At 35.9% G+C, this 16,752-nt stretch overlaps 1 protein-coding gene across 3 annotated transcripts; it reads left to right on the forward strand.

Annotated features, from left to right (window-relative positions):
* Positions 1–1,129: 1,129 nt before the first annotated feature.
* LOC131354220 (MORC family CW-type zinc finger protein 3-like) lies at positions 1,130–15,619 on the forward strand. Of its 3 annotated transcripts, XM_058391595.1 has the most exons (18): positions 1,130–1,280; positions 2,207–2,279; positions 4,201–4,333; positions 4,613–4,836; positions 5,234–5,384; positions 5,691–5,838; positions 6,314–6,442; positions 6,574–6,693; positions 8,019–8,116; positions 10,139–10,231; positions 11,170–11,229; positions 12,444–12,489; positions 12,609–12,620; positions 13,528–13,603; positions 13,691–13,754; positions 13,876–14,194; positions 14,365–14,648; positions 14,833–15,619. In XM_058391595.1, the coding sequence occupies exons 1-18, from the start codon at positions 1,242–1,244 to the stop codon at positions 14,966–14,968; spliced, it is 2,205 nt and encodes a 734-aa protein (XP_058247578.1). In that variant the 5' UTR covers positions 1,130–1,241; the 3' UTR covers positions 14,969–15,619. The 3 variants fall into 3 exon arrangements, with proteins under 3 accessions (XP_058247578.1, XP_058247579.1, XP_058247580.1); XM_058391596.1 differs by lacking the exon at positions 12,609–12,620; XM_058391597.1 differs by lacking the exon at positions 12,609–12,620 and having other exon boundaries at positions 13,531–13,603.
* The last annotated feature ends 1,133 nt before the right edge of the window (positions 15,620–16,752 follow it).

A 16,752-nucleotide genomic window follows, 5' to 3' on the forward strand; every position in this document is an offset into this window, starting at 1 on the left:
GGGGAAGGTGTACAGGACAGTGGTGAGACCGGCCATGCTGTATGGTTTAGAGGCAGTGTCACTGAGGAAGAGACAGGAGTGAGAGCTGGAGGTAGCAGAGCTGAAGATGTTGAAGTTCATCAATGGTCTGTTTTTTTTTGTTTTGTTTTTTTTAACAGAATGGCTATTCCCTGGGCTTTTGGTTCTATTTTTGGCATAACCTTTTGGTTATAGTTGAATTCAAGTTGTATCAGTTAAAAGTTGCTTTTGGTAACATATGTGTTTTTGTGATAATGGCGCTCAAATCAAATCTGCATTTAATTGATCCTACAGCTAATAATTCATGAAAGAATCATTTAATCTATGCAATAATAAGAAAATGTACTTAAATGTGTGATGCCCATTTGCTAAACGTTTGACAGTTATCCGGTAATGCTGTCTATTGCATGCACAGTGTGAAAGTTATTTGCCTAAACACAGTATTGCAAACAACAAGTTTTCCTACAGCTTTTCCTTTCACTGTACTGTATAAATTAATATATGTTGCTTCTTTTCAAGTTCAGGTCTCACAAATAATTTGTTGTCTGCTCCTGTTCTAAGAGAACTGCTATTTTTATTTCTGTTTTATTTATAATTTATAATTTTATTTTTTATTTGTAATCTAACATTCCTAATTCAGATGTTCAAAATTTTCAAATATAATTCAAATTCTCTTGTCAATACATGTCTGTTTATGTCATGAAATAGAATAATATAATATAAAAATAGAATAAGAATAGAGTTACAATAAAAATAGAACTTACCTCTATAGGTAGTGAAGTTTTTTTATTTTTTTTTTTTTAGAAAATTTAAAATGAATGTAGATGGGTAATGTTATTTTGATGAATAATTTAGTTGTGTCAAATTATTGTGTTTACGAACTCTGCAATATATAGGGATATTGGGAACTACTCCTAAAAATGTATATAATGCAGTAGTCATAGATTTAATTGAAGACTGCCATCAGCTGTGCACAAGCTACACAAACAGACATTTAATGCTGCTTTCATTCAAAAACAAACAAAGAAACAAAACAAAACAAATATAACCAATTGCTGAATGTTGAAATAGTATCTGCTCTTCCTGATGAGCCAGAGGGGGTGGAGTTTCCACAAAGTCAGTATAAATGTGGATGCGTTGTTCCTGTATTTCAAAACAGAAGAGTCTCCTACTCCTTCCTAAGAAGCTTACTCTGGAACTGCAGACTGAAGTTTTAAACAAAGATGACATCACTAACAAATAGAGGAATACCTTTAAGCTTGGTACGTATGTATGGACTGTAACTAGGTTAAACTACAACCAGCTATCTTTTTGTGTACTATAAATGTTGGAGATAATTCATATAATATTATATTGTCACCAGTGTACTTTCAGGCTATAACTAGCACTATGGCATCAAGATAAATAATTAATTATGTAATGATAAATAAGTGAAATTATTTTAAAAAATTTTTACTTTAACAACTGCCGCAAACCTGTCTAGGTACAATGTAGTTTCTTGGAAACTGCCCTGCCCTTCTTGGATAACTTTCACTTTTATTTCATCATTACAGTCCTCAGGCAGTGTGACTGTTGTTCAGGCAGGACCGTGCAAGTCCTTTTTAAGCTTTTACCAACCAACAAAACCATCTACTCAATCCTACAATTAACTAAAAGCTAAAACTGCAAAGTGTTGCCCTGTCAGTTGCAAAAGTTCGCAGAAGAGGGCAGACAACACTTTCCTGTTACAATATTTGAAAAAATGTTAAAAAAAAAAATGTGTGTGGATATGTGGAAAGCTTTTTTGGGGAAAAAAAGAACCCATTTGAGAACTGAATGCAATAAAGCTCATCACATGGATAGACAAATATTCAGGATACTAAAACTTAAAAAATGGCTCTCCCTTTAACCTATGATCAGCTCACCTACAAAAAAATGAGAAAAAAAATGATTTTACTATCATTTTGATAGCCTTTTTTGTCACTTAGCTTGTATGCTCAAAACACTGAGAATGTGCAAAAGATATACAGCAATTTAAAAAATTAAATGAATTTTCTAGAGCAGATTATTTTTATTTGTTTGTGCTATTAGCTGCCCTTGCATGACAGTGTAAATCTGGAGCACTGAGGAAGTATTGGAATATTTATTTATCTTTATAGCACCCTTATTTGTCAAGGTATGTGATTATCATATTGTTTTTCTCCTAAAGATTAATCCACGGTATCTGCACTCAAACTCTACTAGCCACACCTGGCCCTTCAGTGCTGTAGCAGAATTGATTGGTGAGTCAAAACTCCTTCTTTATTCTTTTATGACCACTTTTCATAAAAAGATGAAATCTTCCACATTATAGACTCTAGGCAATATTCTAGCTGCTTGATAAGGGCAGTTCTACAGATCAACCCCCACTCACAGCTCTGACCTGTCTGGAAACCAGGAGGGGAAATTATGTGAACATTTTTGTTAACTAAAATTCAGAATTCAATACTATAATTCCCTGCACTATGTACTATATCTGTTTTGAATTGTCACTCACAGCTCATGTTTATTAAATACTTTTTTCAGGCTTATTGCAAAGTATGTATGATCCTTTGTGCCCTGTTCTTTAGCAAACTGATTTGTTACTATTGTTCACACTGTTACCTCTTTATATTAGAGGTACTCAGTCTGCTAAATGCCATAAATGTAAATGATTTGTATCGTATCTGCCTGTTTTCATTTTTGAGATTGCCTAGCATTTTGGATTTGTCCAATTTAAATATAAAATAAAATCTGCACCTAAACCCTCGGTGTTGCTATTCTGACACAAAGCCCTTCACAAAGTCCTTATCCCTACTCAAAAAATCTGCTCAGTTGTATAAATAAGATGAAAGTTAGTTACTCTGGATACAGGATTCTACCATATGCCATAAATTTTAATGTAGATGCAAAAAAAGGGGACTTTGACTATGTATTGATTACTGAGACAGAGGTGTGCCGTCAAATATACCTATCCTCTGCCAATAGACCCTGCATCCCTCTATAAGCTTCAGATATCACAACACCTAGGGAAGCTCAACTTCCACAGTGCACTGGAGGAGTGGCGGCACTAACTGAACAATTGGGTGGAAAATCCTTTTGTTCATTTTACTGACCATAAGAGCTGGTGTACCACCAAGCATCTAAACCCCACACAGGCCTGTTGGTCTGGTTTACCCTGTTCTACCAGCAAGATTCTAAAAAGACCAAAGAAGATGCCCTGTCCCACACATACACGAGAGCACCAGTCTGAGAGGGAGGAGTTGAGCCTCCCTCTGCCTGTGGCATGGGGTTTATTCACTGGCCGCTGGCACGTGAGATTTCCATGCAAACCATCCAGAGTGTCCTGGGCCACATCCTAGCGAGAAGCCCAGACAAGTAAGTGCTCCTGGTGTGCATTCTTCATTGTGGGGGATAGTAGGTATGGAGGTTACCATCACAAATTGTGGCCTACAAACATGTCTGCACCAAACTCCACTTCCCACAATACACATGCACTTCAACATTTTAATTCACATTATTCAAAAGTCTTCTGATTGCATTACACCTATTTTCAACTGTCACACAGTTTTTCCTGGTGTTTCATTCTTGCCTTGCTTGCTTTGCCTGTTTTTTCTTGACTCTTATTGTGCTCACCTGCGCAACTTCTCCTCTGATGTGACTAAGATTCCCTTCTACAAAGAAAAATGGAAACTGCTGCACAAGATCCTCACAATCTTTACAACATCTTTTCTTCTCTACTTAACCCCTCAGATCCTCATGCTTCATCCTCTCTTATTCCTGTAAAGTTACTCACTCACTGTTTTTGATTTTGCCTGCCCTTTGAAATTCTCTTTGTTGATTTCCTGACCTGTGCCTGATTGTGTGTGTGTGTGTGTGTGTAATGTTAGCTGGTAAACATCATTTACTTCCTAAACAATGAAACTAAAAATGAGGTGAGAGATAATTTGATTGATAAACTGATTTGTGGTCTCTTTGTTCTCTCTCTCTCTCTCTCTCGCTCTCTCTCTCTCTCTCTCCCAAGTTGTGTATTCTGCTTTAATACTTTTTTCAAGGTTATGTTGATGGTTTTTAGAGCTGACTAAAAATGTAAGCACTCCTGAGAACACATGAAACAGGCAATTGTAAATTGTGCCTAAATAATATTTGATAGTGTCTGATTTTCCTCTTTTTCCCTATTGACAGACAATGCTTATGACCCAGATGTCAGTGCAAAACAACTCTGGATTAATAAAATGGTGTTTAAACAGACAGACTGCCTCATCTTCATGGACAATGGACAAGGCATGAACTATGACAAGATGCACAAAATGCTCAGGTATGTGTGTTCATGAAGCTTCCGTTGTCTGTCAGAAGGCAAATATATAATCAATTCAAAATTGAATCAATTTACAGTAATCCAGCAATTTAGTTTAACTATGGAGAGTCAAAACTAATGGTGTAAACTAAATGGTGTAAATATATAGTTTCTCATTTTACTTAACAAAGCTCTCAGCATAATTCTGTCTGTCTGTCTGTCTGTCTGCCTGTATCTCTCTCTCTTTCCCTCTCTCTCTCTCTCTCTCTCTCTCTCTCTCTCTCTCTCTTACTCTCTCAGTTTTGGCTTCAGTGATAAGGAGTCGGTAAAAGGCCGTGCTGCAGTCGGTCTTTATGGTAATGGTTTTAAGTCAGGCTCCATGCGCTTGGGGAAAGACGCCATCGTGTTCTCAAAGCAAGCCAACACCATGTGTGTGGGTCTCCTGTCACAGACTTACCTCGAGAGGACAGGAGCAAAGAATGTCGTAGTGCCTATTGTCATGTTCACCAAAACTGGACAGACAGATATCCTTTAAAAACAAAGAGATAGATGGATCGATTTTTATGGAATAGTGTACAGAAATATTGAATATAAAAATGTATTACACATCCTTTGTAACTGCAAGAGATACTGTGATTAAAACCGAATAAAAAATAACAAAGTGTAGCCGACCACCTAAGTGCTTAGACTTGTTCTTCAGTTTAGTAGTTTTATAAAAGTGCATATTATGCAGTAACTACTATGGATTATTCAGAGTATGTAGTAAAATTAATATGAATTAATGTAGTTATGTAGGTGAGAAATATGCTGGAAATGCTGGAAATTGGAAAGGAGTTTAAGAGGACAACATTAGAAAGGTAAATAAATACTTCCTGAGAGTATAAAGGCATCTTTGTGTTGCTCCTTAACCTCAGTGCTCACTCAGTGCTGCACCACAGCATGCAGAGAGTCTTCGAGATATCCTGAAACATTCTTTGTTTAACACTGAGGAAGAACTGCTGTCTGAGTTCAGTATCATTGAAAGGTTAAGCAACTCAAGTGGAACCCGTATCATCATCTGGAACCTACGCACGTGAGTTTTATTTGCTTTAATATAGATTTATATGAGAGCTCTGCTTAGGTTAAGGATATGAATAATGAAATTGCATTTTTCCTTGTAGGAAAGTCTAATATAGTTAAACTATTAATACTGTGCAAAAAGAGTATAATTAATGATATGAACGTAACGCCAATTGAAACGTGTTGCAAACATTGTTAAAACAGGGTAGCCTAGATTATTTTGCTAAATGGGCTGAAGGTTAAAAACAATATTTTTAATGGTATGAAATTAGATTATGAATTTCTTACCTGGTTTTAACCTCTAATTATTCTACTGCAGAAAATCTTCAGGAGAATTAGAATTTGATTTCATGAAGGACCCCAAAGACATTCGGATCCTTGATGATGTGTACAAGACATTCAGGGAGTCAAACAAGCGTCAGGGTCAGGAAAGCAAGTCAGTGCCTGAGAGTGACTATTCACTGCGGGTAAGAATTTAATCAGCAAATATTATATGAATATTGAGTTGTCAGAGTTCATTGGCTGAAAAGGGATCTTTCCAGAAAGGAATGGTGAATAAAATTGCCAACTCAAGATGTGCTAATTTGATAGATTCTTTGGCAGAACGTTGCTCGACTCTTTGGGTCCAACCAGACTGCTGAATATGTTACTAGCAGAAGGTGCTTTAAGAAATTATTTGTAAGGGGTGTGTACATCAGGTTATTGGTTATGATAACACTTATGCAACCAGGTAATCATTTTTTCCCTAAAACATTTCTATTTCATGTTCATCTGCATTGTTTCCATGTTACATTCGATATGCAGGTGAGTGAGAATGTGGTAAATGAACTGAATTGAGTTTTTGCAGCAGCTGTCAAATCTACAGGTGCAGTTTCAAGATTAAGTTTAACCACTGATCAATGAATAGCCAAATCGATTTTTTTTTATATTTGATTGATTCAGGCGTACTGTAGTATCCTGTACCTGAATCCAAGAATGGAAATTATCCTTCAAGGGCAGAAGGTGGAAACTCAGTCTATCACAACAACTCTAGCAAAGGCCCGTACGGACATATACAAACCTGACTGTTTGGTATCCTTGTAACAAATATTAGAGGACCAGAATATAAACATATAAGCTAATGATTCTCTAGTAAGAGTTACTTATTAAATGATTATTATACAAATATTTTAAACCTCATAATCCTTAAGACTTTGTCTCAGAAAAAGGGACTAACAATCACATTTGGCTACAACAAAAAGAGGATGGAGCACTATGGACTGATGATGTACCACCAAAACCGTCTCATCAAAGCCTATGTGCGTGTCCCCTGTCAGCGCAAGGTGAGGATCATACAGTTTGTTTAATGCTTAATGTTTTATAATTTTGCAAACATCTGCAAACAGGAACAGAATCAGGAGGAGAACAAGTCTAGAATAAAAAGATAAACACAGATGGAATGACATAGAATAAATACAGAACTACAGTGGGGTCCAAAAGTCTAAAACTATTATAATGAAAATCTTTTTTAAAATTGGAAATAATTAGATGTTTTACGATCAAAAAATACAAACAGAGAAAGTTGTAAAATGCAGAAAACATACAAAGTGAATATTCAACATATTAAATATATTTAATATTTAAATTCTGCACTCTTTCTAGGTCTCTACAGGCAAATGTGTAGTTGTCTCACACTTTTGGACCCTACAGTATATAGACATAGATGAGAATAAATACAGACCTATATACAGGTGTATGCAAAATCCTAAATTACTTATTTTCTGATTTATTTATCAAAAAGAATTAAACAATTTTTAAAAAGATAACGTATTGCAGTTGTTAACGAAATGTTATTACACATTATATACACAGTTATTACAGTAATTACACATAAAATAGGATTACTCTGACCACTACATACTGAAGTGCTTAAATGGTCATTAGTGGCTGTGCACTTTATCATTTGTAGTTGTCAAGGGAACATTCCTGTTGGGAATTCTTCAAAAAAATGGTTTGTAGTCAGTCAGTCAGACATGGTGTCAGCCTTTTTGCAAGGGATGCTGAACAGTAGTCAATACACATGTGCACTGAACATAAATCCCCAAGAATATGATCATGCATCATTCTATGAAGGTCATCCTTCAGAACATTCCATAAATAACACAGTTTGCTTAAACACATGTAGCCCAATATGCAAAACTATTTACACTGATATCAACCATACCATTAAAACCACCTGCCAAATAATATGTAATCCCCTCTGTGCCACCAAAGCATTTCTGGTCTATCAAGGCATGGACATTGCAAGGCCTCAGAAGGTGTGATTTATTATCTGGCTAGAAGCAGATCCTTTAAGTTCATTAAAAGTTGTAAGTTGGCACCTCCATGGATCAGACTGGTTTATCCAGCAAATCCCACAAATGCTTGATCGGATTGAAGCCAAGTCAACACTATGAACTCTTCGTTATTTTAGTTAAACCTGAACCATTTTTTGGAGTCTAGAGTCTAGCAGGGAGAATTATTACTAGAAAGGTACCATGGATGATCACTGTTATTCACTTCAACTCAATAATACATGGTCAGATTTAGTTTGAGTGTAATTTTGTGAAAGACAAAATAAAATCCTCTTTTATTCATGATATTTACAGTGTTTATTTTCTGTTACCAGAACAACAATACAGGACAAGGAGTTATCGGGGTTATAGAGTGTAACCACCTCAAACCAACTCACAATAAACAGGACTTTGATGATACTCAGGAGTACAGGTGTGTTTAAGTAACATTTTCAGATGACCTACAATTTTCCGTCGTGCAGGAGTTCATTGTCATCTCATACCACAAAGAAATCCCACAACACCACTGGCTTTGGTGGTCTATGTCTGCAGTATATTAATGACAGGATAAGGATTAATACACATCACTAACACACCCTCAGGTCTGTATTCTCTGTGAGGAGTGTGAAAAGAGAAAACTGAACACCTACCCCCATTAACGCTGCACTTGTACCTGATCGATTAATTTGAATATACACAGTATTTTAGACATAGAAAATGAAAATATACTTCAAATAAAGCATTACCATTAAATTAAAGTAATTAGCATAAGTTAAACCATTTTATGCTTTTTGCTAACCGATATTAAAGAAAACTGCGCGGGCAGCAGCTTGAGCTGAACTCATTCAGCTTGTAAACACAAAACTCCAAATATACACACAACAAGCAACAATTAAACACACTATGTGACTCAATCCAGAAATAAAACACGACATACACAGACATTGACCAAAATCGTAACTTAATCTGCTACATTTAAACACTTTACTAAAAAAGCCATTTGCAACAGACCTGCCTTGATCACATCCAAAGCTTTACTGTACGAGGGTGGGAAGCAATTAGGCAATTCCACAGGAGGAAATAACATCACTCATACATAAAACTCAGTGTATTATTTTAAAACAAAAATGCAATCTACCATGATATTGTAATGATATGAATAGTGAAATACACAAAGAAATAAAATATAAAATGAAAATAAATATAATCTATTCTGCTAAACTTTGCTGAAATGGTCACAAGACTTAAAGGAGAAGTTCACCTCCAGAACAAAAATTTGCAAGTAATTTGCTCACCTTCTTGTCATCCAAGTTCAGGTCTTTCTTTCTTTAGTCGTAAAGAAATCATTTTTCTTGAGGAAAACATTTCAGGATTTTTCTCTATATCATGGACTTCAGTAGTGCCCCATTGAAGGATCTTATCTAGTGAAACAATCTGTCATTTTCTTAGAAAATTAAAAAATTGTATACTTTTTAACCACAAAAGCTTGTCTAGCACTAGCTCTGGTATGCGCATCTGCGATGCTATGTACTACGTAATCAAGGAACTACAGACCCAGTTTTTACTAGTGTGGAGAAGAAGGATTGCTCCGAAGTTGTTGCGTGTAGAATGACACAAAGTTATATGTCTTTGTGTCAGTATTTTGTCATGTGTGTACCCTGGATGTGGAAATCGTTTTAAACCTAAAAGATTACGTCTGCTTGGAAATAACGTGACTGCTCACAAATTTCCTTTAAAAAATCCTGAGCGTCTGAAGCTGTGGTTGCTCGCTCTGCACCTGGATATCAACAAACCCATACATTCTCCTCGTATCTTTTTTCTAGTAAAGGGCATTTGACTTATTTGCACTTCCTTGATCTTCCTTGGACTTGCATTGTAAACACTGGATCTGTAGTTCCGCCCACGTCATGCATGACCTTTTGACGTGATTACGTAGTATGTAGCGTTGTGTACACGTGCTAGTGCTAGACGAGCTTTGCTGTGCTTTAAAAGTATACAATTTTTAGTTCGTCTAAGAAAATGACCTTTCCGCTATATAACACCCTTCTTGCTCGGCTGGGGTTGTTTAGAGCTCTATAAAGCTGCATTTAAACTGCATTTTGGAAGTTCAAACTCTCAGGCACATTGAAGTCCACTATATGGAGAAAAGTCCTGAAATGTTTTCCTCAAAAAACATAATTTCTTTACGACTGAAGAAAGAAAGACATGAAGACATCTTGGATGGCAAGGGGCTGAGTAAATTATTAGTAGATTATTGTCCTGGAAGTGAACTTCTCCTTTAAGTCTTGTGACCATTTCAGCAAAGTTTAATTTCCAACAGGAAAATTAAGTTTATATAATTATCTATGTACACAGGATTGAATATACTACAGTATACAGTATGCATACTATCTGCTATTTTAGAGGTTTTTTTCAACATTGATGTAAGTAAGGATGCTATTTTGTGTCTTTGCAGGAACACTATGAAGAATCTAAATAATAAACTTGAGCAATATTGGAGGAACTTCTCTTATAGTTATCAAGCCTTTAAACCTGCTGAGAATACTGAGTAAGTTTAAAAATGCCCTCTTCCTTCAAAAATTCTAATAATGTTTGAAATAAATTTGTCAAATGTCTTAAATTACTCTGGAAACAAATCAAATATTATGTTTCCAAGTTTCCAATTACAACAGAAGCAACATTGCATGCCTGCAGACACACATCCTGTGTAAAAAGCCACAATGATTAACACAGGAACATAAGTACATAAATATTAAAACAGGATTGTGTGGACATACATTTCTTTTGATGTTATACATTCAGGTCTATAAATAAGTTATTTTAACTATCTAACACAATATATAGGAACTGTATTTAAGTAATGAGCAAGATTTCAAAGTGTACACTTCCAGTTATTTTATGAGGGTATATACATCCCCTAAATCAGTTTTGAAATGGAAGGAATTACATCACTTTTTGTATGTTGCCCCTCCCCCTTTTTTAAAGGAACCAAAAGTAATCTGACAATTGGCTGCTCACCTGTACAATAGCCAAGTGTGTCTTATTCCACATTTGCGTATGGAATCTGTTGTTATTAACTAACAATATGATGTCCAGAGAGATGTCAATGCCAGTGAACTAAGCCATTAAGATGAAAAATCTAAACAAACCCATCAGACAAATAGCAAAACATTAACTGTTTTTAAAATGATTAAAACATAAAAGTCTCCAGGAGGTAGGTATATTCATGTCCATGTTAGAAATTTCACCAGAGTAAATACTGAACATTTACCATAACATGTAAGACACAGGTAAGTCTCAAAAACAGAAAGACCAGATTATAGTTTGCCAAAACACCTTACAAAATTCTTCCCATGTCAACCTATCCACTTGAACCAGAATAATGTGTAAATGCACTCACCTTATGCTGTAGGCATGCATAGCTGCCAACTGAACTAGTTTCTTTGTATTAACATGTCTTTATTTGCAATTATTTGTTTTTTGCAGAAGTTCTACAGATGAGAAGCCTGAGGATTCTATTGTGGAACTACCTGCATACAAACAACAGTGAATCAATCAATCATTTTAATCAAATCCTGTCATTTTTAATAAACATTTCTTCTAACATACTGTAAACAAGTGGTGGGCTGTGCATTTCACACCTAGGCCTTCACTGGTGTCCTTCCTGAATTAATCCACCTCTATACCATCATTAGGACGCCACGGCAATAGATACTAATCAACCGTTAAATAACAAAGTAAAAAAGAAATTACGCTACAGTATTTCACACCTCACAAGGAATAGTCATTTAATTACGGTTACTTTTCTCAAAAAAGACATTCTTGATGACGTGTGCAGCAAACTGCAATCTCCGGAAGACGCAGCATCTGAAATGAGACGCAGTGAATATAGAAACAGAATATAGAAAATGTATAACAGTGCGTTGTGTCACAGGCTCTTGTAGCGAACATGAATAAAATTACATTACATGTAGCAAAAAAAACAAATTAACACAATTCAGTCTCATAAGTTTCCTTTAACTGCAGCAAAAAAAACCACAGTCCACCCCGGGGATCTGTAATGAAGGCTGAACTGAAAACCAAGAAAAAAAAGAAAACCAAAAAGCATAAATGGTTCTTGAAAAACCTTACCAACTATTTTGAAGAATCAAATTTTCTTAAAAAGTCCACCTTAAAAATACATTTGTAAGGATGTCCTCGACCAAATCGATTTCTTCTCCTCTGTCAGCCATTGTGAGTTAAAATATATATATTTTATTTAGTTTGTGCGGTTCCCTGCCTCTGACTACTCCAATTATCCAATCAAAAGACATGAAATTGCTGACGTAATCGTATGCCTGCTAGATGGCCCCAGTGACACCAGCTCAAAATCTGATTGGTTAATGGAACAATTTCATTGCCACTTATTTTAAGATACGGGCACCTGCACTATTGATTCTGAAGGCCTTAAGGCCGGGCAACACATGATGTCAGCCACTAGCTGAAATATGATTGGATAAATACTCTTATCATAAATATACATTACTGAAAGCAGCGCAACCAAGAGAAAAGCTATGAAATGTAGAGAATAGACTATTGGGAATAATTTACTCCACATTCATGGAAAAATATATTAAATATATCAACATGCAAGTCAGTGACTCAGATCACTGCTGTTTAGACCAGCAGAGAAGGCCTTGCTGGCCTTGATGGTCCGCCACTGCTGTAAACTATATATATTTTTCTTATTTATATAATCTTGTGTATGTGTTTTGAAACAGTGAGAAAAATCTGAAGTTGCAGTTGCAGAAGAAGAACAGAGAGTGGGTAATGTCTGCTCTTTGGATTTGAACTTTTAACATGGTTCATGTACCTTTTTATTATAACCTGTTCATGTAAATACAAGTCTCAGTGTTCAATCAGTTTCTTATGTTTTTTTCTTCCAGGTTCATGTATTGGTGAGAAACAGTTTTGTTTCATTTTTTGTGAACTGCTGAGACAATATTTCTCCTAAATTCAGAATATAACTATTGTTATTTAGAGTGTATATTTAAAGGAAATGACAACACATCAAAATAACCCAAGATCATGCAGTATTTGCAGAGCTTTAATAACTCAAATAAAACAAAATGCAAATAATCTGTAAACCAGTTGTGTTAATGCTTTGGCTAAATAACATTAAGAAATCAGTATTTGGAGGAATAACACCGATTTGCATGCATTTTGGCTCCATGATCTCCACCAGTTTCTCACATTGCTGTTGGGGAACTTTATACCACTCTTTTTGCAAAAAGCAAACAGCTCAGCTTTGCTTGATGGTTTGTGACCATCCATCTTCCTCTTGATGACATTCCAGAGGTTTTCAATAGGGTTCAAATCTGGAGATTGGGCAGGGGTCTCTTATTATTTTCCAGAGCTGTATATATAGATTACTTGCATATTTCAGCGTGATTTCAGCTACGGAGGAAGACTCCATCAGCCAATTTATCTTGTAGGAGATGCTCCAGGAAGCATGGGGTGAATTCATCAGATTATCTTGAAAAATTGACAGCTAGAATGCTCAGGCTGTAATTGCTGCAAAAGGTGTTTTTTTGTGTTGTTTTTTGATGAAGGCAAAGTTTGAAGAAAGCATTCATCATTTCTTCAAAATCATTATTTCTGACTCTGACATGTCAGCATGTCCTGGTCTTTTACTTTATTTTCTATTCAGACTAATTTCATATGTGGTTCCTTGGAAAACAATAAACTTTTTGAGTGACCCAAAACTTTTGAGCGATAGTGTATATGTTTATGTACATGTGGTAGTTTTTTTATTTTTTTTTATTTTTTTTATTCCTCATTTACCCATGTGTGTTTACCTCTCAGCAGTCTCCTTCTAAAGCCAGGTCATCTACTCAAACAACCCCCAGCTCTCTTATTTTTCAGTCTCTCACAGGTGCAGGTGAGGATCTATTTTGTCTATGTAAGTATTCATTTGTATTTTTGGTTACAAACTTCTTTTAATCAAAGTTTTTCTTTCTTCAATTAGGCTCAAGTTCTTCTGATGACACTTTATCAGATACTCAGGAGATTTCTGTCTCCACAACACCAAGGTACTTTTTATTAATCTATAATATTAATTCGTTCCCTCTCTCTAAAGCTCTCAAATTGGCATTTATAACTTGGCATTAATGATATATAATTAATACCTGAATAATTTACTTTCACCTTTAGAAAGAAGAGAGTCATGGGTCAGTCTCAAGAGAACACAGAGAAGAAGAAAGCCAAGCAAATAGATTTTGCCAACAACATACCAGACCCATCAACTTCCACAGACTTACCTGCCATGTTTATCCATGATGGCAATGTTAATAAAGTAGGGGAAAAAAACATTAAAACAAAATTGAAAGACAGCAGAGGTGACATGATTGACAAGAGCAGAGAGAAGAAGGAGCAATACAATCATAGCACACAAGCCAGTTCTGAGCACCAGCCAAACTATGAAGTTCAGCTCCTTCAGGCCAAGCAGGAAATAAATCAACTCCAACTTAAGGTAAGAAATCAGGACAGAGAACAAGAAGGACACATGCAACATATGCAGACTGATGTAGACATATGTAAATGAGTCATAGCAAATTGCATTAATAGTTAAGTGAGTTTGTTTCATGTACTGTAATTATTATCTTATCCTTTTCTGTTTTTGTACAAAATCCTCACACACAGGTGAAATGTCTAGAAGATGAGAATTGCACTTTGACGAGCTGCTATGAGAGCCTGAAGAAAGATTTAGAGGAAACAAAGAAAAAAAGTGAAAAGGTAAAAATAAGTGTAGAAGATCGATTGATGCAGACAGATTTTCCTATTTCCTCTGCTGAGGGGTGTGGTGCAACTTCAGCAGAATCCTCCAACTCAGGAAGAGTGAGAGACTCACACTTTGGTACTCAGCAGCATCAGACACAGGACAGACTGGAAAGCATGCAAGGAAACAGTGACACCCAGATATACCGGTAAGATCTCCAGTCTGGAAATATGCAGATCAACACAATACCAATAAAATCTGTATTATATTTTTATATGATCATATAGGATGTGCAGTTCAACATAATGTAGACTATGGTAGTTGACATGGAATACTTACTCCTGTAGTCCAGTCCTGCACTGCAACATAAGTCGATTTTTTCTTCTTTAAAGCCTTAGGTTAAGAGAACTCAGGCAAAGTGTGGCATGTCTCCTGGTCAGCCTTGTCCCTGATCTAAATCTTCAGCAGATGAACTACGACTGTGAAGATGTTGATGAGATTCTTACTCAAGTTATAAATAAGATCTAAGTAAAAACAGTGGTTGATTGATTGTTTAATAAAATACCTACGCATATAGATTTTTAAAATCCCTTATTCTGTTTAAAAAATTTTTTGACAAGATATGAAGTTTTTATTGTTTCCAGTGTATTTTAGCCAAAAATGTAAGGTTTAGGTACTGTCTCTTTTCCCTTTTACACATTTATAACATTTAGCCTTTATTCATTTTGCCTTTTACTTCATGTATTTAGAATTAAGTTTCATATACATATTCATATTTGAACTTTCATATTATTATTATATATAATCATGTGTAAAGGGTGGTAATATATTCAGCTCATGTATAGGCATAAAATCTTCCATTTTTTTCTGTTCCCATTTTGTAAATTCTGTGCTTGAAATGAAAAATATTATACTTCGCTGTAGGGCAAAACTGAGAAAAACATGGACGTTATATACAGCAGGTAGTTTGTTTGATGCAATATAATGTGCTCATCAAGGGCCTGATTTACTAAGCTACATGATTATGTACACAAATAAATGTTAATATTGCTGAATAATGCAGCTAGTAGAATATTTATAAAGAAAAAAGATATATAACTCAGATTTTTTCATTTTTCTTTGTATTTTATTTCTTTCTTTGTGTGTGTTTGAACTGCAATAAAAAAATCATATTACAGACTCTGTGCATGTGGCCTGTAAAGGTTTGTCTTGTATGTTTGGATCAAGATGAAGCTGGTAACATGTGAACTGGTCTGGCACAACAAGGGTACAGTGTACAGTCTGGCTCCGCATTTTTGCAGACTGACATTACAGATGTTGCTCAACTGGCCAAATTCATTTGTGGTGTTGATGAGACTTTGACCGCCACAGAGGAGTTTCTTGAGTTGGTACCTATGCTCTTGTTGGAGCGCTGGACACGGTTGGAGTGGACTGGGCCCATGCTGTCAGCCTGACTACAGATGGTGCACCGTCAGTGATTGGGAAAAAAAGGTGTTGTAACAAAATTCAGAGAAAAAGTACAGGCCGCAAATGTAGGACATGACTTTTGACTGTAGTTTGCACCAGGAGGCATTGTGCTGCAAGTTGTTAAAAATGTCATGCAAATGATTATCCGAACTGTTAATTTCATCCAAACCATAGGTCTGAATTAGTCAGTTTTACAGCTTTCTCAGTGATAAAGATGTTACCTGTGGCCTGCCATACCACACCAAAGTAAGGTGGTTAAGCTGAGGTGCCTTGCTAAAGAGTTTCTTTGATCTACAAGAGGAAATTGGACCGTTCATGGACAAGAAAGGCAAACCAGTGATGGAATGCAGCAAACCCAAAATGGCTGCAGGACTTAATGGTGGATATTACAGAGCACTTGAATAATCTGAACAAAATGTTGCAAGGCCTCAGAAAAGTTGTCACACAGTATTATGACAGCAGATGTGCATTCCAGTTCAAGCTGGCTTTGTGGGAGACACAGCTGTCAAATGATGACCCTACTCATTTTCTTTGTCTAACAGATGTGTGCATGGCCGGAGGTACTATTGACATGTAACGGAACTAAGACAAGATTACCGGATAGCTACAGGAGTTTGAGCAACAGCTTCAGGTCTTTGATGAATGGTTTGATAGAATTTTCACTCGCCATTCACAGTAAAGGCTTCTGATCATCCAACTTAAAATAAGTGACTTGCAGTGTGATTCAGGTTTGAAGGACAAATTTGCCTCAGCAGGCTTGGACACATTTTATCAGTATCTTCTTGCCAAATTAACAGCTCTAGCTGCAAAAATTTTTCTGCATGTTGGTGCATGTTTGGGACTAT

This window comes from Hemibagrus wyckioides, linkage group LG06 (assembly GCF_019097595.1).
Source record: "Hemibagrus wyckioides isolate EC202008001 linkage group LG06, SWU_Hwy_1.0, whole genome shotgun sequence".
Lineage (NCBI taxonomy): Eukaryota > Metazoa > Chordata > Actinopteri > Siluriformes > Bagridae > Hemibagrus > Hemibagrus wyckioides.

Excerpts from the sequence above, each read along its gene's own strand:
- LOC131354220 (XM_058391595.1), top strand. The coding sequence starts at position 1,242 with ATGACATCACTAACAAATAGAGGAATACCTTTAAGCTTG. Across the intron at positions 6,694-8,018 it reads GTGTCCCCTGTCAGCGCAAG|AACAACAATACAGGACAAGG; the intron begins GTGAGGATCATA and ends TTCTGTTACCAG. Across the intron at positions 14,195-14,364 it reads TAAATCAACTCCAACTTAAG|GTGAAATGTCTAGAAGATGA; the intron begins GTAAGAAATCAG and ends CCTCACACACAG.